Source organism: Triticum dicoccoides, chromosome 4B (genome assembly GCF_002162155.2).
Source record: "Triticum dicoccoides isolate Atlit2015 ecotype Zavitan chromosome 4B, WEW_v2.0, whole genome shotgun sequence".
Classification (NCBI taxonomy): domain Eukaryota; kingdom Viridiplantae; phylum Streptophyta; class Magnoliopsida; order Poales; family Poaceae; genus Triticum; species Triticum dicoccoides.
The window spans coordinates 670,250,654-670,274,629 of NC_041387.1; the positions used below are offsets into that span (position 1 = coordinate 670,250,654).

The 23,976-nt window shown below is 46.6% G+C and overlaps 5 protein-coding genes and 1 pseudogene across 9 annotated transcripts in view; all 6 read left to right on the forward strand.

Annotated features, from left to right (window-relative positions):
* Positions 1–6,510, forward strand: part of LOC119293049 — a 9,493-nt gene extending 2,983 nt beyond the window's left edge. Inside the window, exons 3-16 of the mRNA XM_037571650.1 lie at positions 263–397; positions 635–753; positions 863–921; positions 1,163–1,248; positions 1,460–1,578; positions 1,650–1,705; positions 2,032–2,117; positions 2,311–2,429; positions 2,498–2,550; positions 2,639–2,746; positions 3,579–3,731; positions 3,813–4,728; positions 5,477–5,615; positions 5,826–6,510. Of these exons, the coding sequence (XP_037427547.1) occupies positions 263–397; positions 635–753; positions 863–921; positions 1,163–1,248; positions 1,460–1,578; positions 1,650–1,705; positions 2,032–2,117; positions 2,311–2,429; positions 2,498–2,550; positions 2,639–2,746; positions 3,579–3,731; positions 3,813–4,728; positions 5,477–5,615; positions 5,826–6,029 (2,352 nt within the window). The 3' untranslated portion in view covers positions 6,030–6,510. The remainder of the gene's footprint in view (positions 1–262; positions 398–634; positions 754–862; positions 922–1,162; positions 1,249–1,459; positions 1,579–1,649; positions 1,706–2,031; positions 2,118–2,310; positions 2,430–2,497; positions 2,551–2,638; positions 2,747–3,578; positions 3,732–3,812; positions 4,729–5,476; positions 5,616–5,825) is intronic.
* Positions 6,511–10,365: 3,855 nt separating this feature from the next.
* LOC119292238 (DNA-directed RNA polymerases II, IV and V subunit 9A-like) lies at positions 10,366–11,580 on the forward strand. The gene is made up of 4 exons (XM_037571071.1): positions 10,366–10,511; positions 10,609–10,684; positions 10,866–11,024; positions 11,250–11,580. Exons 1-4 carry the CDS (start codon positions 10,483–10,485, stop codon positions 11,328–11,330), a joined length of 345 nt encoding a protein of 114 aa, XP_037426968.1. The 5' UTR covers positions 10,366–10,482; the 3' UTR covers positions 11,331–11,580.
* Positions 11,581–11,785: 205 nt separating this feature from the next.
* LOC119292235 (protein SRG1-like) lies at positions 11,786–14,209 on the forward strand. 4 transcript variants are annotated; one of them, XM_037571065.1, is made up of 5 exons: positions 11,787–12,051; positions 12,174–12,421; positions 12,792–13,116; positions 13,260–13,534; positions 14,081–14,209. In XM_037571065.1, the coding sequence occupies exons 1-4, from the start codon at positions 11,827–11,829 to the stop codon at positions 13,500–13,502; spliced, it is 1,041 nt and encodes a 346-aa protein (XP_037426962.1). In that variant the 5' UTR covers positions 11,787–11,826; the 3' UTR covers positions 13,503–13,534; positions 14,081–14,209. The 4 variants fall into 4 exon arrangements, with proteins under 4 accessions (XP_037426964.1, XP_037426962.1, XP_037426963.1 ...); XM_037571066.1 differs by lacking the exon at positions 14,081–14,209 and adding an exon at positions 14,025–14,046; XM_037571067.1 differs by lacking the exon at positions 14,081–14,209 and having other exon boundaries at positions 11,786–12,051; positions 12,807–13,116; positions 13,260–13,806.
* On the forward strand, positions 14,120–15,895 carry LOC119292237 (protein SRG1-like). 2 transcript variants are annotated; one of them, XR_005142928.1, is made up of 5 exons: positions 14,120–14,385; positions 14,474–14,721; positions 14,968–15,292; positions 15,436–15,767; positions 15,804–15,894. XR_005142928.1 is itself a non-coding variant. In XM_037571070.1 (4 exons), exons 1-4 carry the CDS (start codon positions 14,155–14,157, stop codon positions 15,676–15,678), a joined length of 1,047 nt encoding a protein of 348 aa, XP_037426967.1. In that variant the 5' UTR covers positions 14,120–14,154; the 3' UTR covers positions 15,679–15,895. The 2 variants fall into 2 exon arrangements, 1 of the variants encoding a protein (XP_037426967.1); XM_037571070.1 differs by having other exon boundaries at positions 15,436–15,895.
* A 139-nt stretch (positions 15,896–16,034) lies between these two features.
* On the forward strand, positions 16,035–17,951 carry LOC119292236 (protein SRG1-like). Its single transcript, XM_037571068.1, has 4 exons — positions 16,035–16,486; positions 16,649–16,896; positions 17,005–17,329; positions 17,503–17,951. Exons 1-4 carry the CDS (start codon positions 16,253–16,255, stop codon positions 17,743–17,745), a joined length of 1,050 nt encoding a protein of 349 aa, XP_037426965.1. The 5' UTR covers positions 16,035–16,252; the 3' UTR covers positions 17,746–17,951.
* A 2,579-nt stretch (positions 17,952–20,530) lies between these two features.
* Positions 20,531–22,258, forward strand: LOC119293050 (annotated as a pseudogene).
* The last annotated feature ends 1,718 nt before the right edge of the window (positions 22,259–23,976 follow it).

Consider the following 23,976-nt stretch of genomic DNA (forward strand, 5'->3'; position numbering starts at 1 on the left):
CCACCGCCGCCCCCCTTCCGTTTCCTCTGGGGCTCGAGCCCCTCGGCCGAGTCGCCTAGCGCGCCTGCCACCCGCTGCGCAAGACGGTCTCTTTCCCCCCTCTTTTTCAAATCCCCCCGTGCTGCTCCGGGCGCAAGATTGGCCTTTTCTTGTTTTTTGCCTGCCAAATCTTGGCCTGCTGTCTTGCCTGAGGCCGGATTCCTGCCCTGCGTTAGCTAGAGAGTGGAATTGTATTTTGGCCGCCCACCTTTCTTGAAATCAGTCGAGTGGCGGAGATAATTCAGAGAGCCTTTTGTTTGCAGAAGAAGAGGGGGCGCTGCCGAACTCGCCGGAGGGGAAAATTCAGGCGCCTGAGTGCAAACCTCTTGCCGGATCTCAAGCTGTTGCACAAACCGAGGTAACCCCCCCATCTCTCTCTCTCTCTGTCTCTCTGTATGCGTGAACAGATCATGTGCATTCAGCTGTGTATGTCTTTGTTCTGCTCATGCATCTCCCCACTGAAGAGCTGTTTTTATTTTTCCGTACTGGCAGGTTTATCATAATTGTTTTGGTTAATTGGAATGTTACTGACACGGTGCATCATAATTGTTTTGGTTAGTTGGAATATATTGACATGCTTTATCATAATTGTTAGGGCGTGAGGACACCTGCAAGTTTGGTTAAGAGCACCCATGAAGCTTTGGGGCAAGAAGCATTCACTGATGAACAGCATGAGCAGTTGGATGCACAGATACTAGTCAATGCAGATCTTAGGTGAGTTATTATTACTTGCAAGTCCCGACAGTTATATGGGTTTCACCTCTAGCCTAACCCAACTTGCTTGGGACTAAAGGCTTTGTTGTTGTTGTTGTTGTTGTTGTAGCCAGGGAAAGCCACTAGCAAAGGCCGCCGTACGCCCCGCACGCGACTCTCCTCCTCTAGGTACAGAGATGCCAGTCACTTGGCTTCTGCTTTTTAATTTATGTCTGAACCCTTCCCCCCTTTTTCTTTGGATGCAAATAGGGTTTTTTATAGCCTGCCAAAATTTGGGCTACTGATGTTAGTGCGTACTTGAGTTTGGATTCCTGCCTTGCATTGGCTAGATTGCCAAATTGAATCTTGGTCACTTACCTTGCTCGAAATCAGTCAAGTCGATGTAATACAGAGAACCTTTTGTTTGCAGAGGGAGCACTGCCAAATTCACCAGAGGAGGTTCAGACCCCTGAGTGCAAACCTTATGCCAGATCTCAAGCTCTTCCAGAAACTGTGGTAACCCCTCCCCTCCCATCTCTGTATGCATGCACAGATCATGTGCATCCAGCTGTGTTTACTCATGCTTCACTTCCCTCCCACATGGTCTGGCTCCCTCCCTACCGAAGAACTGTTTTTATTTTTTGGAATGTATTTTTAATATTGACATGGTTTGTCATAATTGTTGTGGTTAGTTGTAATATATTGACATGTTTATCATAATTGTTAGCATGTGAGGACACCTGTAAGTTGGGTTAAGAGCACCCGTGAAGCTTTGACGCATAAAGCATTCGCCTATGAACTCCATGCACAGCTGGATGCACAGATACTAGTCAATCCAGATCTTAGGTGAGCTATTACTACTTGCAAATCTCAAAAGTTATTTGAGTTTCTCCAATTTAATTTTATCTTCTTTGTAGCCAGGGAAAACCACTAGCAAAGTCCGCCCTACGCCCCGTGCGCAACCCTCCTCTAGGTATGGAGACGCCAGCCGCCTGGCTTCTGCTTTTTAATTTCTTTTTGAGCCCTTCAATCGATAGCTTGTCCAGCGAGTTTGTGGTTTTGCTGTGCTTGCTCACGTGCCCAAGTTACCTTTGCCGCCCCTCTTTTTTCTTTCAAATTCATATGTACTTTGGGTGTAAAATAGGGTTTTTTATAGCCTTACAAAATTTGGGCTACTGATGATTTACCTGAGGTTGGATTCCTGCCTTGCATTGGCTAGATCGTGAAATTGTATCTTGGCCGCTTAACTTGCTCGAAATTAGTCAAGCTGATATAATACAGAGAGCCTTTTGTTTGCAGAACGAGCACTGACAAATTCATCAGAGGAGATTCAGACTCCTGAATGGAAACCTTATGCCGGATCTCAAGCTGTTCCAGATACAGAGGTAATCCCCTTCCCCCTCTTTCCATCTCTCTGTGTGTGCCATGCAGGTGTGTTTGCTCATGCATCACTTCCCTCCTACATGGTCCGGTTGCTTCCCTTCTGAAGAGTTTTTTTCTTTCAGAAATTATTTTTTTATACATGTCAATCTTTTTGGTTAGTTGGAATATATTAACATGATTTATCATAACTGTTAGGGTGTGAGGACACCTGGAAGTTCGCTTAAGAACACCTGTGAAGCTTTGGCGCATGAAGCATTCACCGATGAACAGCATGCGCAGTTGTATGCACATATATTAATAACTGCGGATCTTAAGTGAGTTATTACTTCTAAGTCTCAACAGTTATTTGAGTTTCTGCAATGTAATTTTCTTTTCTTTTTAGACAGGGAAAACCACCATCAAAGGCAGCCATGCTTCTGGCCTTTGGACAACCTGGTATGTGCAAATACATGTCGATGTAGATTTTCTGATGTGCTCTGCGTTTACCTTTTCTACCCTTTTTAATGTTTGTGATAACGTACAGTGGAGGGTCAGAAACATGCATGGGAGGAGGTTTGGCGTGCTGCTGTTGACAGATACCAGAACCAAATGTCACCACTGGGCTTTGAGACACCTTTTAGTTCCCAGAATGGTAAGTACGTTATGTTTTGCGGTAGATCAACTGCTCATATTTTTTGTTCCATCACTAAGTAAAACTAGCACAGTGGCACACACACATTTTCCTGCAAAAATAAGTTTCATATAAGATTTTAGTACCATCATATTTCCAAAAGACAACTCCAGTTTAGATAACTGCAATAATTATAAGAGCGTCAATTCGACTTTTTTAAACTTTTTGTGCTGTTTTTGGTGCAGAAACTAAGAATCCATGAAATGGTTAATGATTTATGATGAAAAGGGAAATGCGCTGTTAAATTACTAATTATATACTAGTTGTTAGTAATTTTATAGAAAAGTTCAGTTCACCACTTCACCACCAAATTCAAAACCAAACCAGAGATATCTCAATGAGTGTCAGATAGTTTGCAACTACTCATCGTGATACATATATTCTGTCTTCTTTTCTTTCACCATTTTTTGACAATATTTCTCTCTTTAATGCTCTCCTTACATGATTTAGAACAAAAATGTATAGAAAGATAGTTTACTATACTTTTCATGGCAAATATACTGACTTCTTGAGCTTTGGGAAACTTGGACTACATGCTTTCAAAACTAATTTCTACAAACAAACTGTAACATATAATTTTCCGAATTAGTTGAATATCTTATTAGTAACATACTCCCTCCGTCCCAAAATAAGTGTCTCAACTTTGTAGTAACTTTAGTGCAAAGTTGTACTAGGTTGAGACACTTATTTTGGGACGGAGGGAATACATATATATTCAAGAAAGAATGAAAGCTTCTTTAAGAAAACATATCTTCACGAAACGTGCTGACAGAATGTGACATACCTTATTTAGGCCCGTTAGAACCATCTCCTAACAGCATGAGGAATCTTGAGGAGTTTGAGCTGAAGGAGGCGCATTCAGAGCTCGATGATGCACAGACTAGCAAATGGCAGAACCAGAAGTCACCAGTGACTGGCTTTGAGACACCCATCAAGTCTGTGATAGGTAAATTAAATACTTTGTATTTTGTGATAAATCACATACTTGTATTCTTGTTCCATCATCACTAAATAAATGAGTTTGCAGGTAATTGCACAGCTCAAGGTTTGGATGTTCAGAATGGTGGAGAGATTCAGCAGTCAGTCATTTGTGCTGACAAAGTTGATCAAGAGCCACCTGATGACAGAAAGATAATGGATACAATCTATGGTGGGCTAGAGTCTGTTTGCGGCAGCACTCCCTTGGAAAGTTCAGAAAGCTCGACGGAACAGGACTCATGTGTGAAATGCGGTAAAGATGGGCAGTTGCTGAAATGTTCCAGCTGCTTCTTAGCCGCCCATGCTACCTGTTTTGGTTCATCGGTGACATTCGATGACTCTGGCCATTTTGATTGCCCTGTTTGCTATTGCCGTAAAGCCGCTAAAGCATTGGAAAAGGCTAAGAAAACATACTCTGAAGCTAGAAAAAAATTATCTGTTTTCTGCAGCGGCTGGAAGCAATTTTCTAAGGAACACAGTGAGCTGATGAATGGCTTTCACACAGCTAAAAAGCAAGGTAACCATCAGTCTGAAGCAGCTGAGCTATGTCGCAAGGATGGAGAGCCTAGTCATCTGAAAGAAAATGGTACAAGTGATGCTTGTCCTGAGAATGCAGTCACCACAAAGACAACCATTTTTTCGAGTTCTGAGAATGCAAAATCCCATGGAGACAGCAATAGCAATTTGTCTCATGAAGTGCCATATTCAGCTCGGGATAGATCCAGTTCTGTTGCAAATCGCAACATTGGGGTTGGCAAAGAGAATTGTCTAATGAATTCTCCCAATTGCAATTTTCCTGATAGACTAGGAGCTATATCTTCGCGAAACATAAGCCGCCGCAAAGTAAGCTTTCAAGAAATGGGGACAGTGGCACCAAATAGTACTTGGAAAACATTGAGGTACCAAGATCAGTTTGTGCATTCTCCAGCAAGGAAAAGATATTATCCATACCCACCCGAGCATTAGTAAGTGCCAAGTACTTCTTTTTCCAGTTGCACTCTTTGAATTGTTATTACTTATTAAGGATGCCTGTGACCTGTGGTTAATTTAGATTCAGATTACAGAAAACCCCCTGATTTATACTTGCAATTAAATAATGCTGTGCCATGGATGTTTGTAGGCTGGAACCTACCAAGTCACAGTTTCTCTTGATTAACTGAATTATTTAAGCTTGTTAGTTCAGTATCATGATAGCATGATACATTTAGCTTCGAGATGGTATAAACCTGAGAAGAATAGAAATCTCTAGAGTGAGGGGTAACTATGCCCTATACTGGTACGAGGGAAAATCAGTCTCTTCATTGCTGGATAATTTTGGATTTGCAGTAGTTTTCACACTCATGGTTAGTTCAAATGGATTTATATTTAGGACGGTGAAATTAGAGTGTACTCTACTCTTTACCTATCTGCATACGACGCTGGCCGCTGTGGCCTGTGGCATAGCTATGGGCATGTTGTTACTGTTAAGCAGTTTTGCGTAGGCACATAAAGTAATCTGCACGGCAGTGTACCCTCTGCTGTGCAGTTTCACATCTGACGGTGCACGTACCAAAATAATCCACACACATGGAAAAGGGAAGCACACACTAAAATTTCTTTTACAATAGCAGTGTTTCTAAATGCATACGCCCCGTTTGTTGTGAAAATACCCTTGTTTCCATCTAATGTGACGATACATGCTCTGTTTTCATAATCTCAAAATCTGTGTTGCAGCTACAGTCCCCACACACCAGCTATGAGGAGTCCCCTGGCGCCAAGTAAAACGCCTTTTACAGGTAAAACACCTTTCACATCGACAACCGCGAGGCGCAAGATGATCTTCTGGACCGAGGCAGAGGAGGTGGCTCTGAGGGTAAGCATCCCGCTTGTGATTTCATTGCAATACAGACTGAGCGATATGATGGATGGCTCAGGGAGGTTACCATGAAATTTCATTGCCAACTCCGAACCACCTCGTAACTGAGCTGGGCCAGCATTTTCCATTCAGTTCCCTAGTTAGTTAGTAGGTAATGTGCATGTAAACTGTGCGCGTACTCACGCACCATTTTCCCACCGGTTTCAGGAGGCGGTGGCGAAGTTCGCCCCGAAGGGGGAGGCTGCGAAGGAGAAGAGGTCGATCTCATGGGTGCGCATACACGAGTATTGCAGGGAGTCGATCCACCCCACCCGCTGCCCGGACGACCTGCGGAAGAAGTGGAACCGCATGAAGAACAAGCTGGGTGGGTGTCCTGAAGACGGCAGCGTAGGAGGAGACGGCTGCTTCTGAAACACCCCTCCTCATCTGCTGTTGTAGGTGGAAGGGAAGAGAAGCGGCCGCGCCCTCGGCGCTCTACCGGCGAAACGTCTCTGCCCTAGAGGCCTGTTTCGCCCTCTGTTGTATATGTGGCGCGGCGGCGATTGTCTGTCTATATTTATGGGGAGTCCAGTGACTCCTCCGATATGTGAACCAACAATGTATGCATATGGTGGCTGGGGAGAGAGGTTTCTGTGAGATGGATGTGCAAGGATGATGATTATGATGATGATGATGATGATGGCAGTTGGTAGGGAGGGGAGCTGCACAGCCACCATGTGTTGATGAACTGTATGATGGAAGACTTGTGGTCTCAGCTAATTAATCTTGCACCAGGATGGATTTCCATGCCTGACTGACTCACAAAAAATGTTGTTTCCAGCGGCTGTGCTGTGCTGTGCTGGGACTGTTATATTGATGTCTAATGTTAATGGACAATTTGTTGTTCTTCTCCCTTATGCCGACAGGCGAAACTGCTTTGCATGTTGTTTGATTGATAGTACTCCCTCTGTTTCTTTTTACTTCGCATGTTAGGTTTGTCTTAAATCAAATTTTATAAAGTTTTGACCGAATTTATGTTGAATTTTTTTAACATCTACAATGCCAAATGAATGCAGCATGAAAATATATTCGATGATGGAACTAATGAGACTGATGCAAATGCTGGTGTTTTCTTCTATAATGTTTGATTCAGGAAAACCTAATATGGGTAGTAAAAAGAAGCGGAGGGAGTAGTAACACGGCGTATTCTTCATTTGGGATACACCGGGTTATTAGTTTCTGCCTCGTTCGTGCTGGGTCTGTGTGGGGCAAGATTGAAGAAATAAAGAGAGATAAGAGCATCTCTAGCAGACCCCTTATGTCGCCGACCCTTATCGTGCGTTTACGTTTTGCGGGCTCGCGCGGGCTGCGGCCGAACAGACCCTGCATAAAATGTGAATATTATCGGGCGTTTATGTTTTATAGTTCCGCTATAAACGCATGGTTATTTCTGAATTTAACACATATCTCACATATGAAAGTAATATGAATTCAAATAGCATAAAATGTGAATATTATGAATCCAAATTACAATAATTATTCAAATCATCGAATAAAGCTAATCAACTCAATATAACACTTGTTCCGAATACAACAATGATACCGATCACACATGAATTAAATGAAATGAAAGTAAAATTGGCCGGTGCCTTTGCCAATGGTGCTCAATGCCTTTGGCTATGCCTCTGCCAATGGTGCTCAATGAGATCCTCCTGAAGCTGATGGTGGGTGTTTGCATCTTCAATCTGTCGGTATGAGTGAAGGAATGCTTGTATGCGGTGAGGGTCTCTAGTTGGCTTTACACGGCTACCGACATTGTCGTAGAAGAACTCCCAGTTTAAGTCCCTCTCATCTTCGATGATCATCTTGTGAAGAATCACAATATGTCATGATGTTGCGCAGGGTTTTCTTGTCCCAAAAACGAGCAAGACCACGAACAATGGCAAATCTAGATTGCAAAACCCGGAAGACTCTTTCAATATCTTTTCGGGCAGCCTCTTGTACCTTTGCAAATTCAATATTCTTCCTTGTTTTGGGCTTTTTGATGCTCTTCACAAATGTACACTAAGAGCGGTAAATACCATCCGCAAGATAGTATCCCTTTGTGTACTCATGCCCATTCACCATGAAGTGCAAGCAGGAGCATCACCACTAGCAAATCTAGCAAACAAATGAGACCATTGCAACACATTGATATCATTAAGAGTACCCGCCATATAAAAAAACAATGCCAAATCCATAAATCCTCGGATGCTACGGCCTCTAGCACAATTGTTGCATTACGAGACTTGCCACAATACTGCCCGTGCCATGTCTTCGGGCAGTTTTTCCAAGTCCAATGCATGCAATCAACGCTTCCTAGCATATGTCGGGCCAACCTCGCTTCTCATTTGCTGCTATTAACTTTTTTGTGTCTTCCTCGTTGGGTGCACGAAGATAGACATGACCAAAGATGCGGATGATCACTTTGGCAAACCTACGCACGGACTCAATTGTAGTATCTTCGACGAAGATACTCGTCGGCATAGTCAGCCGGAATACCATATGCAATCACCCGCATAGCTGCGGAGATTTTTTGATAGGCGCTAAAACCGAACAAGCCCACGACGTTTCTTCCTTTGAGTAAAAAAACAACAATTGGCCTCGCAAGCTTGCATAATTTTTACAAAGAGTGATCGGCATATTTGATACCTTCTCCGGAAGAGGTGCGGCGGATAGGTAGGATTGTCCGTGAAGTAGTCTTGCATCAACATCATGTTCCTGAAATGGTGGTTGTGGGGGATGCAAAGACGGCCGACAGTCGAACCTCGCCGTCTCTTGCAGTTTCGATCCTCGACCTCCTTCACGGCTAGGACCGCCACTACCATTTGCTGCTGATTGCGCTCGAGCATCGATTCCACGTTCGGGTCGTCGGACGAGGACGAATCCTCGAGCAAAAAATGCTCGCAAGGGATTAATAAATCCATCTACAAAAGCCACATTCGAGCTCGCACCGATGGTATGTCAACTGTGGGCCAGCTAGAGGGGAAGAAAAGGGCCTCACCGGGGCGGCGGAGACCGGTGGCGGCTTGGCGAATCCGGGGCGGGCGGTGGTCGATCTGCGGTGATGGCGACTTTGAAGCGGCTCGACATGGCGGATCCGGGGCGGGAGGTGCGATTCCGCTGGCAGAAATGGCCGGAATCGCAGGTGGCGGGCTGACGGCTGGAGGGGATGTCGGGAGTGCGCACGCTGAAATGTCCCTCCCGCCAACTGCTTTCGCGGGATACAAGGCATCGACGGGGGGCAGGGGGGCGCTGTTTTTTGGCGGTTCGAAGGGGGGAATTTACCGTGCCCATCAAACTTTCTTACGGGTTGGATGCTTTTAAGGTTTTTGTTCGGGTCATTTTTTTCGTCCAAAACCGTAAATTGACGGTTATTTTGCGGGTCGCGGCGACATAAGGAGTCTTCTAGAGATGCTCTAATACTGTAAATAACTGGAGAAGAAGACAAAGGGGCAAAACTGTCACACAACGTGGCTAAAAAGAGCAAAGCATTCGACTTTTGAAGTAGCAACGCCTATGTAAAGGTGAATTATCAAATGGAAAAGTAAAATGTGTGTTAAGATATAATTTTCCGACGGAAACAAATTTCCTCCTCTTTTTGTTCTTAATAAGATATAATTTCCCGCCCACCCCGTTCGCTCCTGGAACCGCTCCAGAGAGGTGATACAGGCTTTCCTCAACACCACTGGCGACGCTGGGTTTTCGTCCGTTTTTGTATGCCGCTCCAGTGACGGGAGCGAGTGGGGACCTTAGCAGTTTATGTCCGGTAGAGGTATAGGATAGGCATAGTTTTGTTTTCAAAGGTGCTGCATCAAATGATGGGGACGACCCCACGTCAAAATAATTTGCTTCGGCTTTTCCTTCATCTCGGCGACGCTCTAATGGGCGGCAACAGGTAGCAGGTGGCTCGGTCTTCAGATCCGGTAAGGTTTGTGGCTAATGGTCAGCGCTCGACACTCTCTTGGGCGGAGGTTGCGGTTGTGTTTGGTGTCTTGCAATGGGGGGCACATAGATGACGGAATGCAGCGGCGTTCCTCTTCTTCGATCTCGTCGAACAAAGCTGGCGGCACTGGGATCTATCGAGCATGAGGAAGAACCACGGCCGACGTGTCACAGGGTCTTGGCCTCGTCGCTTGCAATGGTCCGGGTTCATCGGCTCCTCTAGATCTTGGTATGAAGGCAGTTCCCCTATTTCTTTCAGCGTCGCCTCGGCGGCGGAGGAGGACGATGGCGGGGTGACGTCTTGGCGTGGCACAAGATCCCGCCGAAGTGAACATTCTTGCGAAGTTTTTGATGCGGTATTTGCAAGACATATATATGTGCACTTTTTATACTCCATCCGTTCCAAAATAGATGACTCAACTTTTTGTGCTAACAAAATTAGTACTATAAAGTTGGATCATGTATTTTGGAACGTAGGGAGTAATACGTTTGTCTAGTGAAAATCTACGTGGTTATTTCAGAAAAAGGAAGGAAGAGAAAACAAAGGAGGCATAGAAAAATACTACTCCATCCGTCTTAAAATAAGCGTCTTAACCTTAGTACAATTTTGTATTAGAGTTATTACAAAGTTGAGACACTTATTTTGAGACGGAGGAAGTATATACTAGTACAGTATATATATAATATAAGAGCGTTTTTGACACTGGTGGAACAATAGAGCAAAGGGGCAAAGCCGTAATAAATAAACAAACAGAAACGACCTGAGACGGTGGTGAGACCGACTCGCGTCCCGTCCCGTTCCGTCCGTACATAAACCCCGACCCGACGAAACCCACGAGAGAAGAAAACAAGGACTTGTTCCAGAGCCAGGAGGAGGAAATCCAACCCCGCCGCCGCCGCCATGAGCGCCATGAAGTTCTGCCGCGAGTGGTACGCACGCGCCCCCCTCCTTTTCCTCCTTCATCCGTCCCGTCGCTAATGGCGGCCGGAGCTGATTGACCGATCGATTATTTTTGGTGTCCGGCAGCAACAACATCCTGTACCCCAAGGAGGAGAAGGAGCGGAAACTCCTCCTCTTCGCCTGCCGCAACTGCGAGCACCAGGTACCCCCCCTCTCTCGCCGGGCCTCCGCCCCCTTCCGCAATGCCGCGCCGCGATTCCTCTCTTCCCGGCCCCCAATTCCTACCTAGGGTTTTCGTCCGTCCGTCCGTCCGTCCGTCCGGCCGGCCCCCAAATCGCGGCCGTCTCACCAAGCCAAATCGCCTGCTTGCTTGGTCCCTCCAGGAGGTGGCCGGCGACAACTGCGTCTACCGCAACATCGTGCACCACGAGGCCGGGGAGCGCACGCAGGTCCTGCAGGACGTGGCCTCCGACCCCACCCTGCCCCGCACCAAGGACGTCCGCTGCGCCGCCTGCGGCCACGGCGAGGCCGTCTTCTTCCAGGTCCATGCCGTCAGCCTGTTTGTTTATTTGTTTCCCTGGTTCAAATATCATGGCTCATCACATGGCACTGCACACATATTTTTCTTTCTTTCTTTCTTTCTTGCAAAACCTGCCGCACCTTGCTAATGTTGCTGCTGCGTGCCTAAACCTGCACCGTATAGTTTGACTGAAGATGCCTGAATACAGCAATTATTAACTTGCTGTTATCTTTATGATAATGTGCAGGCTACAGCAAGAGGGGAGGAGGGGATGACTCTCTTCTTCGTGTGCTGCAACCCCTCCTGCGGCAACCGGTGGAGGGAGTGAACGATCCGCATCTCCTGCCTGCGGAGGCCACCGTCGACCCGTGCCCTTTAGGCCTTAATTGATCGTGCTCTGGAATTTAGCTTCCGATAGCTTAGCCGTCTTGTCAGAGCACAAGAGAGCTCAACTTGTGAAACATATAATTGTGGTTTCAGTACTTGCCCGTGACCATGTACTTAATTTACAAACCCTTATATGTCTCTAGTGAGACTAATCTCATTTTATAGGTTGGTTCTTGCCTATCCACTGTTAATCCCTCTGTTTTTGATGTCCTGCACAAAGTGGGTTATGAGCATCATCGTGCAATTGATTCAATTTTGTATCCAGTGTGATGTTACTTCTCAGGAAAGAAAAGACAAGCTGGTTTGTAGTATTCTGTGATTATATGTGGACTGGGTTTCTGAATGTTAAAGTTCTGGATGCCTCGGTACCAGCATCTAGATGTGTCAAAAGATGTGAGGTAGACAGAAGACTTGGAACTATCCTCAAGGAACAGGAGATGGCATCTCTCCCTGTCCCGAGTGTGCAGGCCATGGTGGCGGCCACCGGTGGAGCCGACGTGCCGCCAAGGTATCTCCGTCCGGCAGAGGCGGTCGCTGGCGACAGCGAGGCCCAGATCCCCATCATCGACTACCAGAGGCTGCTGCTGGAGCTGGAGCTGGACCGCCATGGCGAGGAGTCTGCACGCCTTCACGGGGCCTGCCAGGACTGGGGCTTTTTCCAGGTCAGTTCCTTGGCTGAAAATTCCCATTGCTTCATCTCTGCACGCCTTCACAGGGCCTGCCAGGACTTGAGTTGCTCTTATAATTGCCTCATCCTGATACTAGAAATAAATGGTTCTTGCAGCTGATTAACCACAGCGTCCCAGACGATGTGGTGGAGGGAATGAAGGCCAGCATCCAGCAGTTCTTTCAGTTACCCATGGAGACGAAGAAACAGTTTGCTATGGAGCGAGGGCAGCTGGAAGGCTACGGTCAACTATTCGTCTTCTCGGAGGATCAGAAGCTCGATTGGGCTGACATACTTTACCTCTACACACAGCCACATGAGAGCAGGAACACCAAGCTCTGGCCAGACCAGCCTGCCAACTTCAGGTATGGTTGCGATTGTGATTCTCCGCTGCCACACTACTGTTCAGCCTGATTACAACGATGACATGATACCCTTTTTTTTTGTTGCCTCCTTAATTGTTTTGCCCTAGCTGGAAGGGAAATTTGGGTGGAAATTAACAGTTTTAAAAACATTTTTTTGTTGTCTGTACTTGTCTCAGTCTCTCAGATACCTATTGTTGTCTCCTCTAATTTTTCCTACTTGGAAGTGCAAATTTGTAGAGAAACGATTGAAAAAAGCATCATTTCTAGCGCAAATTGTGGTTCCAACTTCCAAGTCTTATGCTACTAGATGGAAGATTGTAGTGCAGTTCTTACCCGTGATACGTTTTGTTGTACTCTGAATCTCATTCAGATCGATGCTGGATAGATATTCTGGTGCTGTCAAGGATGTATCAGACTCCCTTTTGGCCACGATGGCAAAGAATTTGGGACTGAAAAGAGAAGCGATCGCTGACAAATGCATCCGTGGAGTGCAGTCTGTCAGAATGAACTACTACCCCCCATGCGCCCAAGCTGAGAAAGTCGTTGGCTTATCCCCGCATTCTGATGCTGGTCTCCTAACCCTTGTCCTCCAAGTGAATCATGTCCAGGGCCTGCAGATCAAGAGGAACAACAGGTGGCTTCCAGTCAAGCCTGTCCCGGGCGCTTTCATCGTCAACATCGGAGATATGTTTGAGGTGAGTGCGTGCAGCCGAACACCGAATCGAAGCTACTGTCTGCTGATGGCCAGATGTTGTATGACTCAGTATGCTTGCAAAACTAAAATATCATCAACCAAATAAATCCATTCTCGCTGTTTGTTTTGCTTTGACGAGGATAGGTCTTCACGAACGGGAGGTACAAGAGCATCGAGCACCGGGCGGTTGTCGACCCGAAGGAAGAACGGCTGTCAGTCGCGGCGTTCCACTTACCAAACATCCACGCCATTATAAGTCCTCTGAAGGAGATTGCGGCACATGAAGACGATGGCTACAAGACGTTGGACCACGGGAGCTTCATGAAGCTTTTCTACACGACAAAGCTCGAGGGGAAGAGCTTCTTGGAGAGGCTGAAGCTAAACTAGCTGGCCAGCAGCTGAATGCTACCGTATATCAGGTAACAAGCCATATTGGTGCAGGCACCGTTGATTCGCGTCCATGCATCATTCTTGTATCAGATGCTCAGATAGTTGACACATGTATCGGTTTGCACTTTGCAACCAATCATTCTCTGGAATTTAGTTTCCGATAGCTAGTCGCCTTGTTAGAGGCACATATTTTGTGGTTTCAGTGTGTTCTGTAACTCTGTGCAAACCTTTATTTATGTCACCTAATCGCATTCGATAGATTGTTGTTTCTACCAGTCTATATATCCACTGTTAGTTCCTCTATGCTGCTTGATGCCTTGTACAAAGTGGGTTATGTGCTGTGCGGCCATGAGGTATAGCTCTATGGTTTCAGTTTCCATCCAGTGTCAAGTTGGTTCCCATGAGATAGAAGAAAGTTGATCCCCAGAAATTAAAAAAGAAGAAAACAAACAAGTTGGCAGTATTTTTATGGTTGTTGTAGCTGGACTGAACTTCTAAATACGCAAAGTTCCTTCCTAGCTCGAGCTCCACGGTACCTCTTCTGAATATTATATTACTGGACTGGATGATGCTAGAAGACATGAGGTAGACAGAAGGGAAGACTGAACTATCAGAGGAATTAGTAGCATCTCAGGAGCAGCAACAGGAGATGGAATCTCTCCCCGTCCCGAGCGTGCAGGCCATGGTGGCGGCCACCGGCGGAGCCGATGTGCCACCGAGGTATCTCCGGCCTGCGGAGGCGGTCACCGGCATCGTCGACGGCGAGGGTGAGGCCCAGATCCCCATCATCGACTACCGGAGGCTGCTGCTGGAGCTGGATCGCCGCGGCGAGGAGTCCGCGCGCCTCCACAGCGCCTGCCAGGAATGGGGCTTCTTCCAGGTCAGTACCGTTGGCTCAAAATTCTCAGTTGACTTCCCCTTGTAATTTTGCCTGTTCCTGATACCAGAAAGTGGTTGGTGCTTTGCAGCTGGTTAACCACAGTGTCCCGCCCGATGTGGTGGAGGGAATGAAGGCCAACATTCAGCAATTCTTTCAGCTACCCGCAGAGACAAAGAAACGATTCGCGCAGGAGCGAGGGCAGCTGGAAGGCTACGGTCAGCTGTTCGTCGTCTCGGAGGATCAGAAGCTTGACTGGGCCGATATGCTTTACCTGTACACACAGCCACCTGAGAGCAGGAACACCAAGTTCTGGCCTGACCAGCCTGTTAACTTCAGGTGTGATTGCTATGTATGTGCCTGTACTTGTCTCGTTACTGTTCAACCTAATTACAGTGAAATTGTGCTTTTTTTGCTGTCTCCTTCCTTGCCCTGCTTGGAGGGCAAAAATTAGGTAGAGAGTTGATTAAAAAACATCATTAAGTGCTAACTGCAAGCCTGTTGTTTCAAGCTCTTGCCTTACTAAGATGGAACATTGAGTTCTTAACCTTCATAATTAAGTGTTGCACTTTGAATGTCATTCAGATCGACGCTGGATAGATACTCTGGTGCTGTGAAGGAGATAGCGGATTCCCTTTTGGCGACGATGGCGGAGAACTTGGGACTGAAACAAGAGGTGATTGCTGACAGATGCGTGGGCGGAGTGCAGTCTGTCAGGATGAACTACTACCCGCCGTGCGCGCAAGCAGACAAAGTCGTCGGCTTCTCCCCGCACTCTGACGCTGATCTCCTGACCCTCGTCCTCCAAGTGAACCATGTCCAAGGCCTGCAGATCAAGAGGAACGGCAGCTGGTTCCCCGTCAGGCCTGTCGAGGGCGCTCTCATCGTCAACATTGGGGATATCTTTGAGGTAACTGTGAACTCAATGCTGTTGTCTGCTGATGAACAGATATTATGACAGATTTCCTGGTGCCATACGCTAAGAATCTGTAGAATAAATCAACCGAATAAACCAGATTTTCTCTGCCTGTTTTGCTCTGCTGAGGACTGCAGATCTTCACAAATGGGAGGTACAGGAGCATCGAGCACCGTGCGGTCGTTGACCCCAAGGAGGAACGGCTGTCGGCCGCGGCGTTCCACTCCCCGAACATCCACGCCACGATAGGCCCGCTGAAGGAGCTTACGGTGGACGAAGACGAGGCCTACAAGACGGTGGACCACGAGAACTTCATGAGGCTTTTCTTCGCGACGAAGCTGGAGGGGAAGAGCTTCTTGGATCGGATGAAGCTGAAGTAGCTAGCAGCTGATTGCTACGTACCCAGCATAGCAGGTAAACTGTGTCGTTGGTCCTCGCGTCATTGTCAGATATTCAGGTAGTTCATGCTGTGTAACCAACCTTAATGAGGCCCTAACAGATCATGCTCTGGAATTTAGTTCCTGATGGCCGTCTTGTTGGAGCACAAGAGAGCTGAACTTGGCAAACATAATAATAATACTGTGGTTTCTTCAGTAGTTGCTTGTGTTCTGCAAACATTTGATAGATTTGCTCCTATGTGCTTGATGTCGTGTACAAAGTGGGCTATGTGCTGCTGTGTCATTTCAGTTTCTGTCCAGTGTGAAAACAGTTGATTCCCAGAAAATAAGATAAGAATGCAAGTTGATCCCCAGAAAAATAGAAGAATGAGAAAACAAGCTATTTCCATGGTTGTAGCTGCACTGATTTTCTGAATATTATATCACTGGATGATGCGTGTTCGCTACCACCATATCTGTATCTGTCTATATGTGCCAAAAGACATGAGGTAGCCAGATCAGAAGACTCAAGCATCCAGGGAACCAGTAGCATCTCAATTATCAAGAGCGGCAATAGATGGGATCTCTTCCCGTCCCGAGTGTGCAGGCCTTGGTGGCGGCCACCGGCGGAGACGATGTGCCGCCGAGGTATCTCCGGCCAGATGCGGCAGCGGAAGCGGTCACCGGTGACGGCGACGGCGCAGCTCAGATCCCCATCATCGACCACCGAAGGCTGCTGCTGGAGCTGGACCATGGCGGCGAGGAGTCTGCACGCCTCCACAGGGCCTGCCAGGACTGGGGCTTCTTCCAGGTCAGTTCGCTCGTTTGCTCACAATTTCCATTGCACACCGGCCTCTGTTGCTATGCCTTATATTCCCTCAACGCGACAAACCTAGCAAGACTTCCTCCTCTGGCACTATATATGCCTCATCATCCTGATACTAGCTAGAATTGCTCTCCTGTTTGTTTGCAGTTAGTTAACCACAGTGTCCCAGACGATGTGGTGGAGAGCATGAAGGCCAACATCCAGCAATTCTTCCAGTTACCTGCAGAGACGAAGAAGCGATTCGCTCAGGAGCAAGGGCAGCTCGAAGGCTACGGTCAACTATTCGTCGTCTTCGAGGATCAGAAGCTCGACTGGGCTGACATGCTCTTCCTCTACGCACAGCCACCTGAGAGGAGGAAGACCAGGTTCTGGCCTGACCAGCCTGCTACCTTCAGGTATGTAAGGTTGCGACGAAATTCTTCGTTGCCAGTACCTGTCGCGCCGTTCTTGAGCTTAGTTGTTACGAGTACAATGGAATGATGCCTTTTGGTCTGCTCGTTCAGATCGACGCTGGATAGATATTCTGGTGCGCTGAAGGATGTATCAGATTCCCTTTTGGCTACGATGGCGAAGAACTTGGGACTGAAACGAGAAACGATCGCTGAAAAATGCACCCGTGGAATGCAGTCTTTCAGAATGAACTACTACCCCCCATGCGCCCAAGCAGAGAAAGTCGTCGGCCTGTCCCCGCACTCTGATGCTAATCTCCTAACCCTTGTCCTGCAAGTGAACCATGTCCAGGGCCTGCAGATCAAGAGGAACGGCAGCTGGCTCCCTGTCAAGCCTGTCCCGGGCGCTTTCATCGTCAACATCGGAGATATGTTAGAGGTGAGCGCGCGGCGCAGTCGAACACCGATTCGATGCTGCTGCTGTCTGTCAATGACCAGATGTTAGAGAGTGTATATATGTATGGTGTCGTATGCTAGATTTTGCAGAACTGACATATCATCGACCAAATGAACCCATTCCCGTTGTTTGTCTTGCTTTGACGACGAGGACAGGTCTTCACGAACGGGAGGTACAGGAGCATCGAGCACCGGGCAGTCGTGGACCCCAAGGAAGAGCGGCTGTCGGTCGCGGCGTTCCACTTCCCAGACATGGACGCCATGATAGGTCCTCTGGAGGAGCTGACCGCACATGAGGACGACGCCTACAAGACGTTGGACCTCGAGAGCTTCATGAAGATCTTCTTCGCGACGAAGCTCGAGGGGAAGAGCTTCTTAGACCGGATGAAGCTAAACTAGCAGCTGCTGAGTGACAGTTAAACTCTGCTGTCGTCGGTTACGAGTATGGGGATTGCATCTGTGGTGTGTGTTATCGTTTCAGTTCCTATATGTCCAGTGTGAAAAATAAAGGAATGAATAATGGAGGTTGATCCCCACAGAAGAAGAAAACAAGCAAGTTGGCATGATTTTTTCTGAATATTAAGTTACTGTATGATGCGTCCTCACCATCTTCTGTCTATATATGCCAAAAGACATGAGGCTCATTGGCAGGCCTATCGTAACAAGCCAACAAATAAATTAAGCAAAACTACAGCTGTTTGCAATCGCAGCGTTGATCATGGATACTAAAGCACCAGCATTACAAATTACTCCCTCCGTTCCAAAATAATTGTCTTTCTAGAGATTTCAACAAGTGACTACATACGGAGCAAAATGAATGAATCTACATTCTAAAACATGTCTACATACATCCGTATGTTGTAGTCCATTTGAGATAGCTAGAAAGACAATTATTTTGGAACGGAGAGAGTATTTTCATCGACATGCAGTTGATTTCTCCGAGATCAAAACAAGTGAGTCAAAGTGTTCGTCCAATACTGAAGCCAAGTTCTTCTTGGTCCTGGGCGTCGAACCCCACCGGTGCTCCTGCTGCTGCTGCTACAGGACACAAACAGAGAGATGGAAGATGTTACAAAAATGCAGTGTAGATGCCGATTCAACAAGCAAACCCATGTGCCATTTTGAGCTGGGTATTAACGGGGCAGCTACAGAAACATACTCCCTCCGTCCCAAATTACTTGTCTCAGATTTGTCTAGACACACCCATATCGAGACAAATCTAAGACAACCAATTTGGGACGAAGGGAGTACAAGGTTTACTGGATCGAGTTATATATACTGCAGCTCCACTTTCTTTCAGTTAGTATAGAAAAAATGAAACTACTTTATTCTGTAGTGACAAGAACTGTACCGTTGGTGTTGGTGCTCTGGAAGGGCAAACCAACACTACTCAAACATGCATCGGATCGGAGTGTAATTAACACCCATAAGATCAAAGAAATCTAACAAAAATGCAGCAGTGACAGCTGACACCAGATGAAAATCAAACTCGTTCAAACCGACCGATCAAATTAATCAAACAGTACGTCCATCACTTTTGCCAACAAGCTAACATAAGTTACCTTCCTACTGTTTGAACTTTGGCATCATTGACCCATCTAGGCATGCAAATAGTACTGCCAGCATCACTACAAATTTCTTTCTATCTTCAATCAGTACAAACTTGATAGTACTACTACTGCTAATAATACAAGTGCGTCCCAGCTCTACTGCATAGTACTGCTACGTCTGGTCCACTCACAAAATCGCAGTGCAAGAATAGATATCCAAAACCACAACAAGCAAACTGCCAAGAGCTGCGAAACATACCAGATATCTAGTAGTTTAGGTTGGCATTTGAACCAAAGGGTTGTGACCTCCTTCACAGTCATGAGATGCCTTGGATCCTCTAGCGATTGACGCAAGGCCATCACACGCACTTCATTGCTTTCCTGAAACATCAAATTTCAGCACCGAAAATCAACAAAGGCACAAACTCATGGGCGGAGGTAGTATTTGTTACAGCAGACAAAAAAGGGCATATGTTTCGTCTGTTTCATCCATGCTTTTCCCATTGAACTGAAACCATTTCCAAACTACATGGATTGGAGCACCCACAAAGCAAACCAAACCAAACGAGCTAGCAAGCTATAAGGGGAAATCGAAAGCACTGCAACAAGCAAGGAAGGGTCATCTCTTACCACTGCAGGGGCATGAGCTCGCCGTAGATGGCCATGGCAGGAGCCTAGGATCATGCTCTCCTCCTTGTCGTCGAGCTAGTTGGGTCCGGGGATTGGGAGGTGCTGCTGCTCCAGGTCTGGTGTGAGGAGAAGATAACAATCATGCATTGTTATAGTAAAAATATGAAGAGAAGCAGACATTTGTTTCTTTGTCTGTCACCGTTAGAGAATGAGCAGAAACCCAATTTTGAATTTTGATAAATAGGCATTGCAGAGAGTGAGCTGCAACGAGTCCAATGATAATAATAGAGAGAAAAGGAAGTTAGTGATCACTGATCAGTGATGTCTAGGGACCGGTTATTCCAACAGTAGACACGAAACTGTTTCAGTACAGTACAATACAAAAATCTTGCTAATGCTAATGCAGCACACCAAACCAAAAGGAAATTAAAGCACTGCAGGAAGCAAGGAAGGGTGGTGGCCTTACCACTTCCGAAGCAATTGTGTGCCATCTCTGGTTGCACAGGGTCGTGATCATGTGGTTGCTGGTGTTTACTGCCTCCGAAGGTGGTGGTGGTGCTGGCTGAAGGAGAAGAAGAAGATAAGAACAAGATAATCCTATCTACTCCCTCCGTTCCTAAATACTTGTCTTTCTAGGCATTTCAACAAGTGACTACATACGGAGCAAAATGAGTGAATCTACACTCTAAAATATGTCTACATACATCCGTATGTAGTAGTCATTTGAAATGTCTAGAAAGACAAATATTTAGGAACGGAGGGAGTAGATGCAACCAGCAAACAAGATAATGAAAAAAATGAATGTTGAGAAGATGAGATAGAATCTACCCCTACATTGGCAAGAGTGCTGGCCGTGACAGGGACTCTTGATCTCCTCCAACTTGTCAAGCTAGCTGGGGCCGACTATTTGGGCACTGCTGCTCCAGGTTGGCCGTGAGGTGGAGCAGCTAGCCATGTCGTATTGGCTGAATCGCGAGGCTGCGCCGTCCCTCTAGCAGAACCGCATGGATGAAGGACTACTCTCCCTGTGCTGGACCGTGGATAAGGAGCACCTCTGTCCCAGCCCAGCACGCAGACAGCTAAAAGTTTCATATCAAGTAACCAGAGTCAATGTCTAACTTGTACAGATCCCATGTTTCCAACAAATGAGATAAGATAAATATCTACAGAACAAGAGGTGTCAACCTTCCAAGGGCGCCTCTTTTCTGCAAGTGAAATTGATATCCAACCATTGCCACATCCTAGCTCTGCTACTGTCATATCCCAGAAGATGGAATCTGCATGCCAATTGGGACCCTCGTAGAAAGTGAATGGCCAATCTTCTGGAATGAAAATGTAGGGTATATCCATCATTGTTAGCTTGTTTCTTCGCTGAAATCCTAAAAGAAGTTAGACAAATTTGTCAAGGTATGCAAACTATGGAGGAGCCATGAACTGGGATAGCTTTCTTACTTAGACAAAATAACGGAGAAATCATGTCAGGTACAGACTTCTGGTAAAGGAACCATGCAGAATAACATCTGTTCAAGTTCAAAGACTACACCATCTTATATACAATATAGATTAACTAGAGATATTTTGTACTAGATATGTTCTATTTTAGTTGCTATGGCAGTAACTATCTCTAGACCTGTATGTCTTGGTACTTGACAAGAGATGTATTTGTTATAGAAAAAATAACAGCAAAATCATGTCAGGAGCAGACTTGAGGTAAAGAAAGGAATTTGTAGAGAACTGTTGTTCCAGTTCAAAGACTACACCAACCTATATACAATATTGCTCAACTAGAGTTATTCTGAAATAAGTATCTGTACACCTGCATGTGTTGATACTTGACAAAAGATGTACTCCCTCCATCTAGAATTACTTGTCGCTTGAATGGATATACATGTAGCAATGAAATACTTCCAGATACATACATTTAAGGAACAACTAATTCCGGGCGGAGATAATATTTGTTACAGCAGAAAAAAAGAGGGCATATGTTTCCTCTGTTTCATCCATGTTTGTCCCATTTAACTGAAACCACTTCCAAATTACATGGATTGAGCTACCCCAAAGCAAACCAAACCAAATGAGCTAGCAAGCTATCAGGGGAAATCGAAAGCACTACAACAAGCAAGGAAGGGTCATCCTCTTACCACTGTAGGGGCATGAGCTCACCGTAGACGACCATGGCGGCAGCCCAGGACCTTGCTCTCCTCCTCCTCGTCAAGCTAGTTGGGCTTCCTCGCCGGCGACCACGGCGACGGCGAGCCCTTCGACGGGCCGCTCGGCGTGCTCGGCCACGCCTTCTCCCCGCCCAGCGGCCAGCTCCACCTCGACGCCGCAGAGCGCTGGGCCGTCCTCGGCAGCCGTGGACCTGGAGTCGGTGGCCACGCATGAGATCGGCCACGTTCTTGGCCTGGCGCACTCGTCGGTCCCGGACGCCGTCATGTACCCGAGCCTGAAGCCGCGGACGCGCAAGGCGGAGCTGACCCTGGACGACGTCCGCGGCGTGCAGGCGCTCTACGGCTCCAACCCGCGGTTCAGCCTCAGCTCCCTCTCCGAGCCCGACACCTCCGACGCGGCGGCCACCGACACCAGGTCGCCCGGGAAGACGACGGCCATCCCGCTCCTGTTGCTCGTCGCCGTCGCAATCCTCTGCTAGCTTGATCAAGCTCTGCTAGGTGCTACTAGATAGGAGTACTTACATAGGATACTGTAGACATGAGTGCATGACACGTCGTAATTAATTTGCAAGACTGATCGGCCATGGTTTTATCAGGTGGGGTGGTTTAGATTGCTTTGAATTGAAGAAGCAATTTGTTGTGATTGGATATATATTTATACAAGAAAGCAGAAAAGAAATACTAGGAAAAAAACACAAGTCAAGCATATCGTCGTACTACTTTGTTGTTTCTGAAGCTAACAGGACAGGACAGATGAGGATTTTCTTTCTTTCTTGTCTTGGTTGATGGACAGATCATTGATGAGTTAAGTTATGGTTTGATTTTGGAGAAGAAAGTTGCTTCTCTGTGGCTAGTTTTTCTCGGCGTTTCATGGACCTGGCTAGGGTAGGCATGCACTATCAGGAAGCATATGTTATCCTTCGTTCTTAAATATTTGTCTTTTTAGAGATTTCAAATGGTTACCACATACGGATGTATATAGACATATTTTAGAGTGTAGATTCACTCATTTTGCTCCGGCTGTAGTCACTTGTTGAAATATCTAGAAAGACAAATATTTAGGAACGGAGGAAGTAGCAACTAGTAGTAGCAAGGATAAAGTAAAGAGATGAGACGAAAGCAACATGCACGACGATGAGACAGGCACGATGGATCGATATCCTTTCTCTTTCGGTTCGGGATCAAAAAAGTTGCACCAACGACGTCGCGTTCGCATGCTCCGCATGCACACACATGAACGCGTGGAATCCGTGTTGTGATCAGGGGCGGCTCCAGCGTGGGGTCGTGTAGGGGCGGCCGCCCCGGGTAAAATTTTGAAACCTAGGGTACCCCCGTACTGATTTTGGCTGGCGGCCACCATGGGAGTCGGGCAGGTTTGCTGGAAGGTCTCAGGTGTGGTCGAGCGGGACGAGGGAAGAGGAAAACGATTCGCCAGGTAACTGCTCGCTAGGAGATCTTTAGATGGGCCAATCAAGTAAGCCCAATAAAACTTAGATGAGCCCATCAGTTATTGTACGCAGCCTGATTTTCACGTTCACAGTTCTCCTGGAACTAATCGTCCTGATTCCTGAACTCACGCCTCACGCCTCACACGATCATGCCCTGCCGACGCGACGCCGCCTCCACTGCCGTCTCGTTGTCGTCTGCGCTGCCCAGGTCTATCCAGCCGATGGTGCTAGATGGAGAAGGAGAAACGAGTCCACCTGTTCTCCATGCCGTTCATACGGGAAGAGGAGTCGCCGCGAGCAGGCAACAGAGGCAACAAGGACCAGGTTCTTTCGCTCTCCCCTAGTATTCTCTTCTGTTCTAGTATCATGTTTAATTTGTTGTCATGTTAGCCTAATTCTTGGAAGATGAACACTGAAAATTAATTACAAATGTGATGTTCGGGCCATCTTACAAATCCTCCACGTATAACTACAACTTAGTGGTAAACATTTGCTGTGTCTTTTGTTTAAAAAAATGGCATACTGTTCTATGATTTAGATTAATCTGATTGTTTTTACATGTTTCAGGTAGTCCAGGTTAGACATTATGTGATTTTTTGCGTTACCATATTTTACCTAGTTCTTGCAGATGAAACTACTTTGATAAATTTATTGTGTTGATAATCTTGCCTACATGCATACTCTTGGTCAATTATTTTTCTTGATTGTCGTATTTGATCATATTGTGGTTTTGAATTTTTGTTTCCTATAAAAGTCCGCCCTGATAACTTCAAATCCTGGATCCACTGGTTGCGATTGCGTAGTGAGGCGGGCAGACTTTCTCCGTTGAGC

Excerpts from the sequence above, each read along its gene's own strand:
- LOC119292235 (XM_037571065.1), top strand. The coding sequence starts at position 11,827 with ATGGCATCTCTCCCTGTCCCGAGTGTGCAGGCCATGGTGGCGGCCACC. Across the intron at positions 12,052-12,173 it reads AGGACTGGGGCTTTTTCCAG|CTGATTAACCACAGCGTCCC; the intron begins GTCAGTTCCTTG and ends TGGTTCTTGCAG. Across the intron at positions 13,117-13,259 it reads ACATCGGAGATATGTTTGAG|GTCTTCACGAACGGGAGGTA; the intron begins GTGAGTGCGTGC and ends TGACGAGGATAG.
- LOC119292238 (XM_037571071.1), top strand. The coding sequence starts at position 10,483 with ATGAGCGCCATGAAGTTCTGCCGCGAGTG. Across the intron at positions 10,512-10,608 it reads ATGAAGTTCTGCCGCGAGTG|CAACAACATCCTGTACCCCA; the intron begins GTACGCACGCGC and ends GGTGTCCGGCAG. Across the intron at positions 11,025-11,249 it reads GCGAGGCCGTCTTCTTCCAG|GCTACAGCAAGAGGGGAGGA; the intron begins GTCCATGCCGTC and ends GATAATGTGCAG.
- LOC119292236 (XM_037571068.1), top strand. The coding sequence starts at position 16,253 with ATGGGATCTCTTCCCGTCCCGAGTGTGCAGGCCTTGGTGGCGGCCACC. Across the intron at positions 16,487-16,648 it reads AGGACTGGGGCTTCTTCCAG|TTAGTTAACCACAGTGTCCC; the intron begins GTCAGTTCGCTC and ends GTTTGTTTGCAG. Across the intron at positions 16,897-17,004 it reads GACCAGCCTGCTACCTTCAG|ATCGACGCTGGATAGATATT; the intron begins GTATGTAAGGTT and ends CTGCTCGTTCAG.
- LOC119292237 (XM_037571070.1), top strand. The coding sequence starts at position 14,155 with ATGGAATCTCTCCCCGTCCCGAGCGTGCAGGCCATGGTGGCGGCCACC. Across the intron at positions 14,386-14,473 it reads AGGAATGGGGCTTCTTCCAG|CTGGTTAACCACAGTGTCCC; the intron begins GTCAGTACCGTT and ends GGTGCTTTGCAG. Across the intron at positions 14,722-14,967 it reads GACCAGCCTGTTAACTTCAG|ATCGACGCTGGATAGATACT; the intron begins GTGTGATTGCTA and ends AATGTCATTCAG.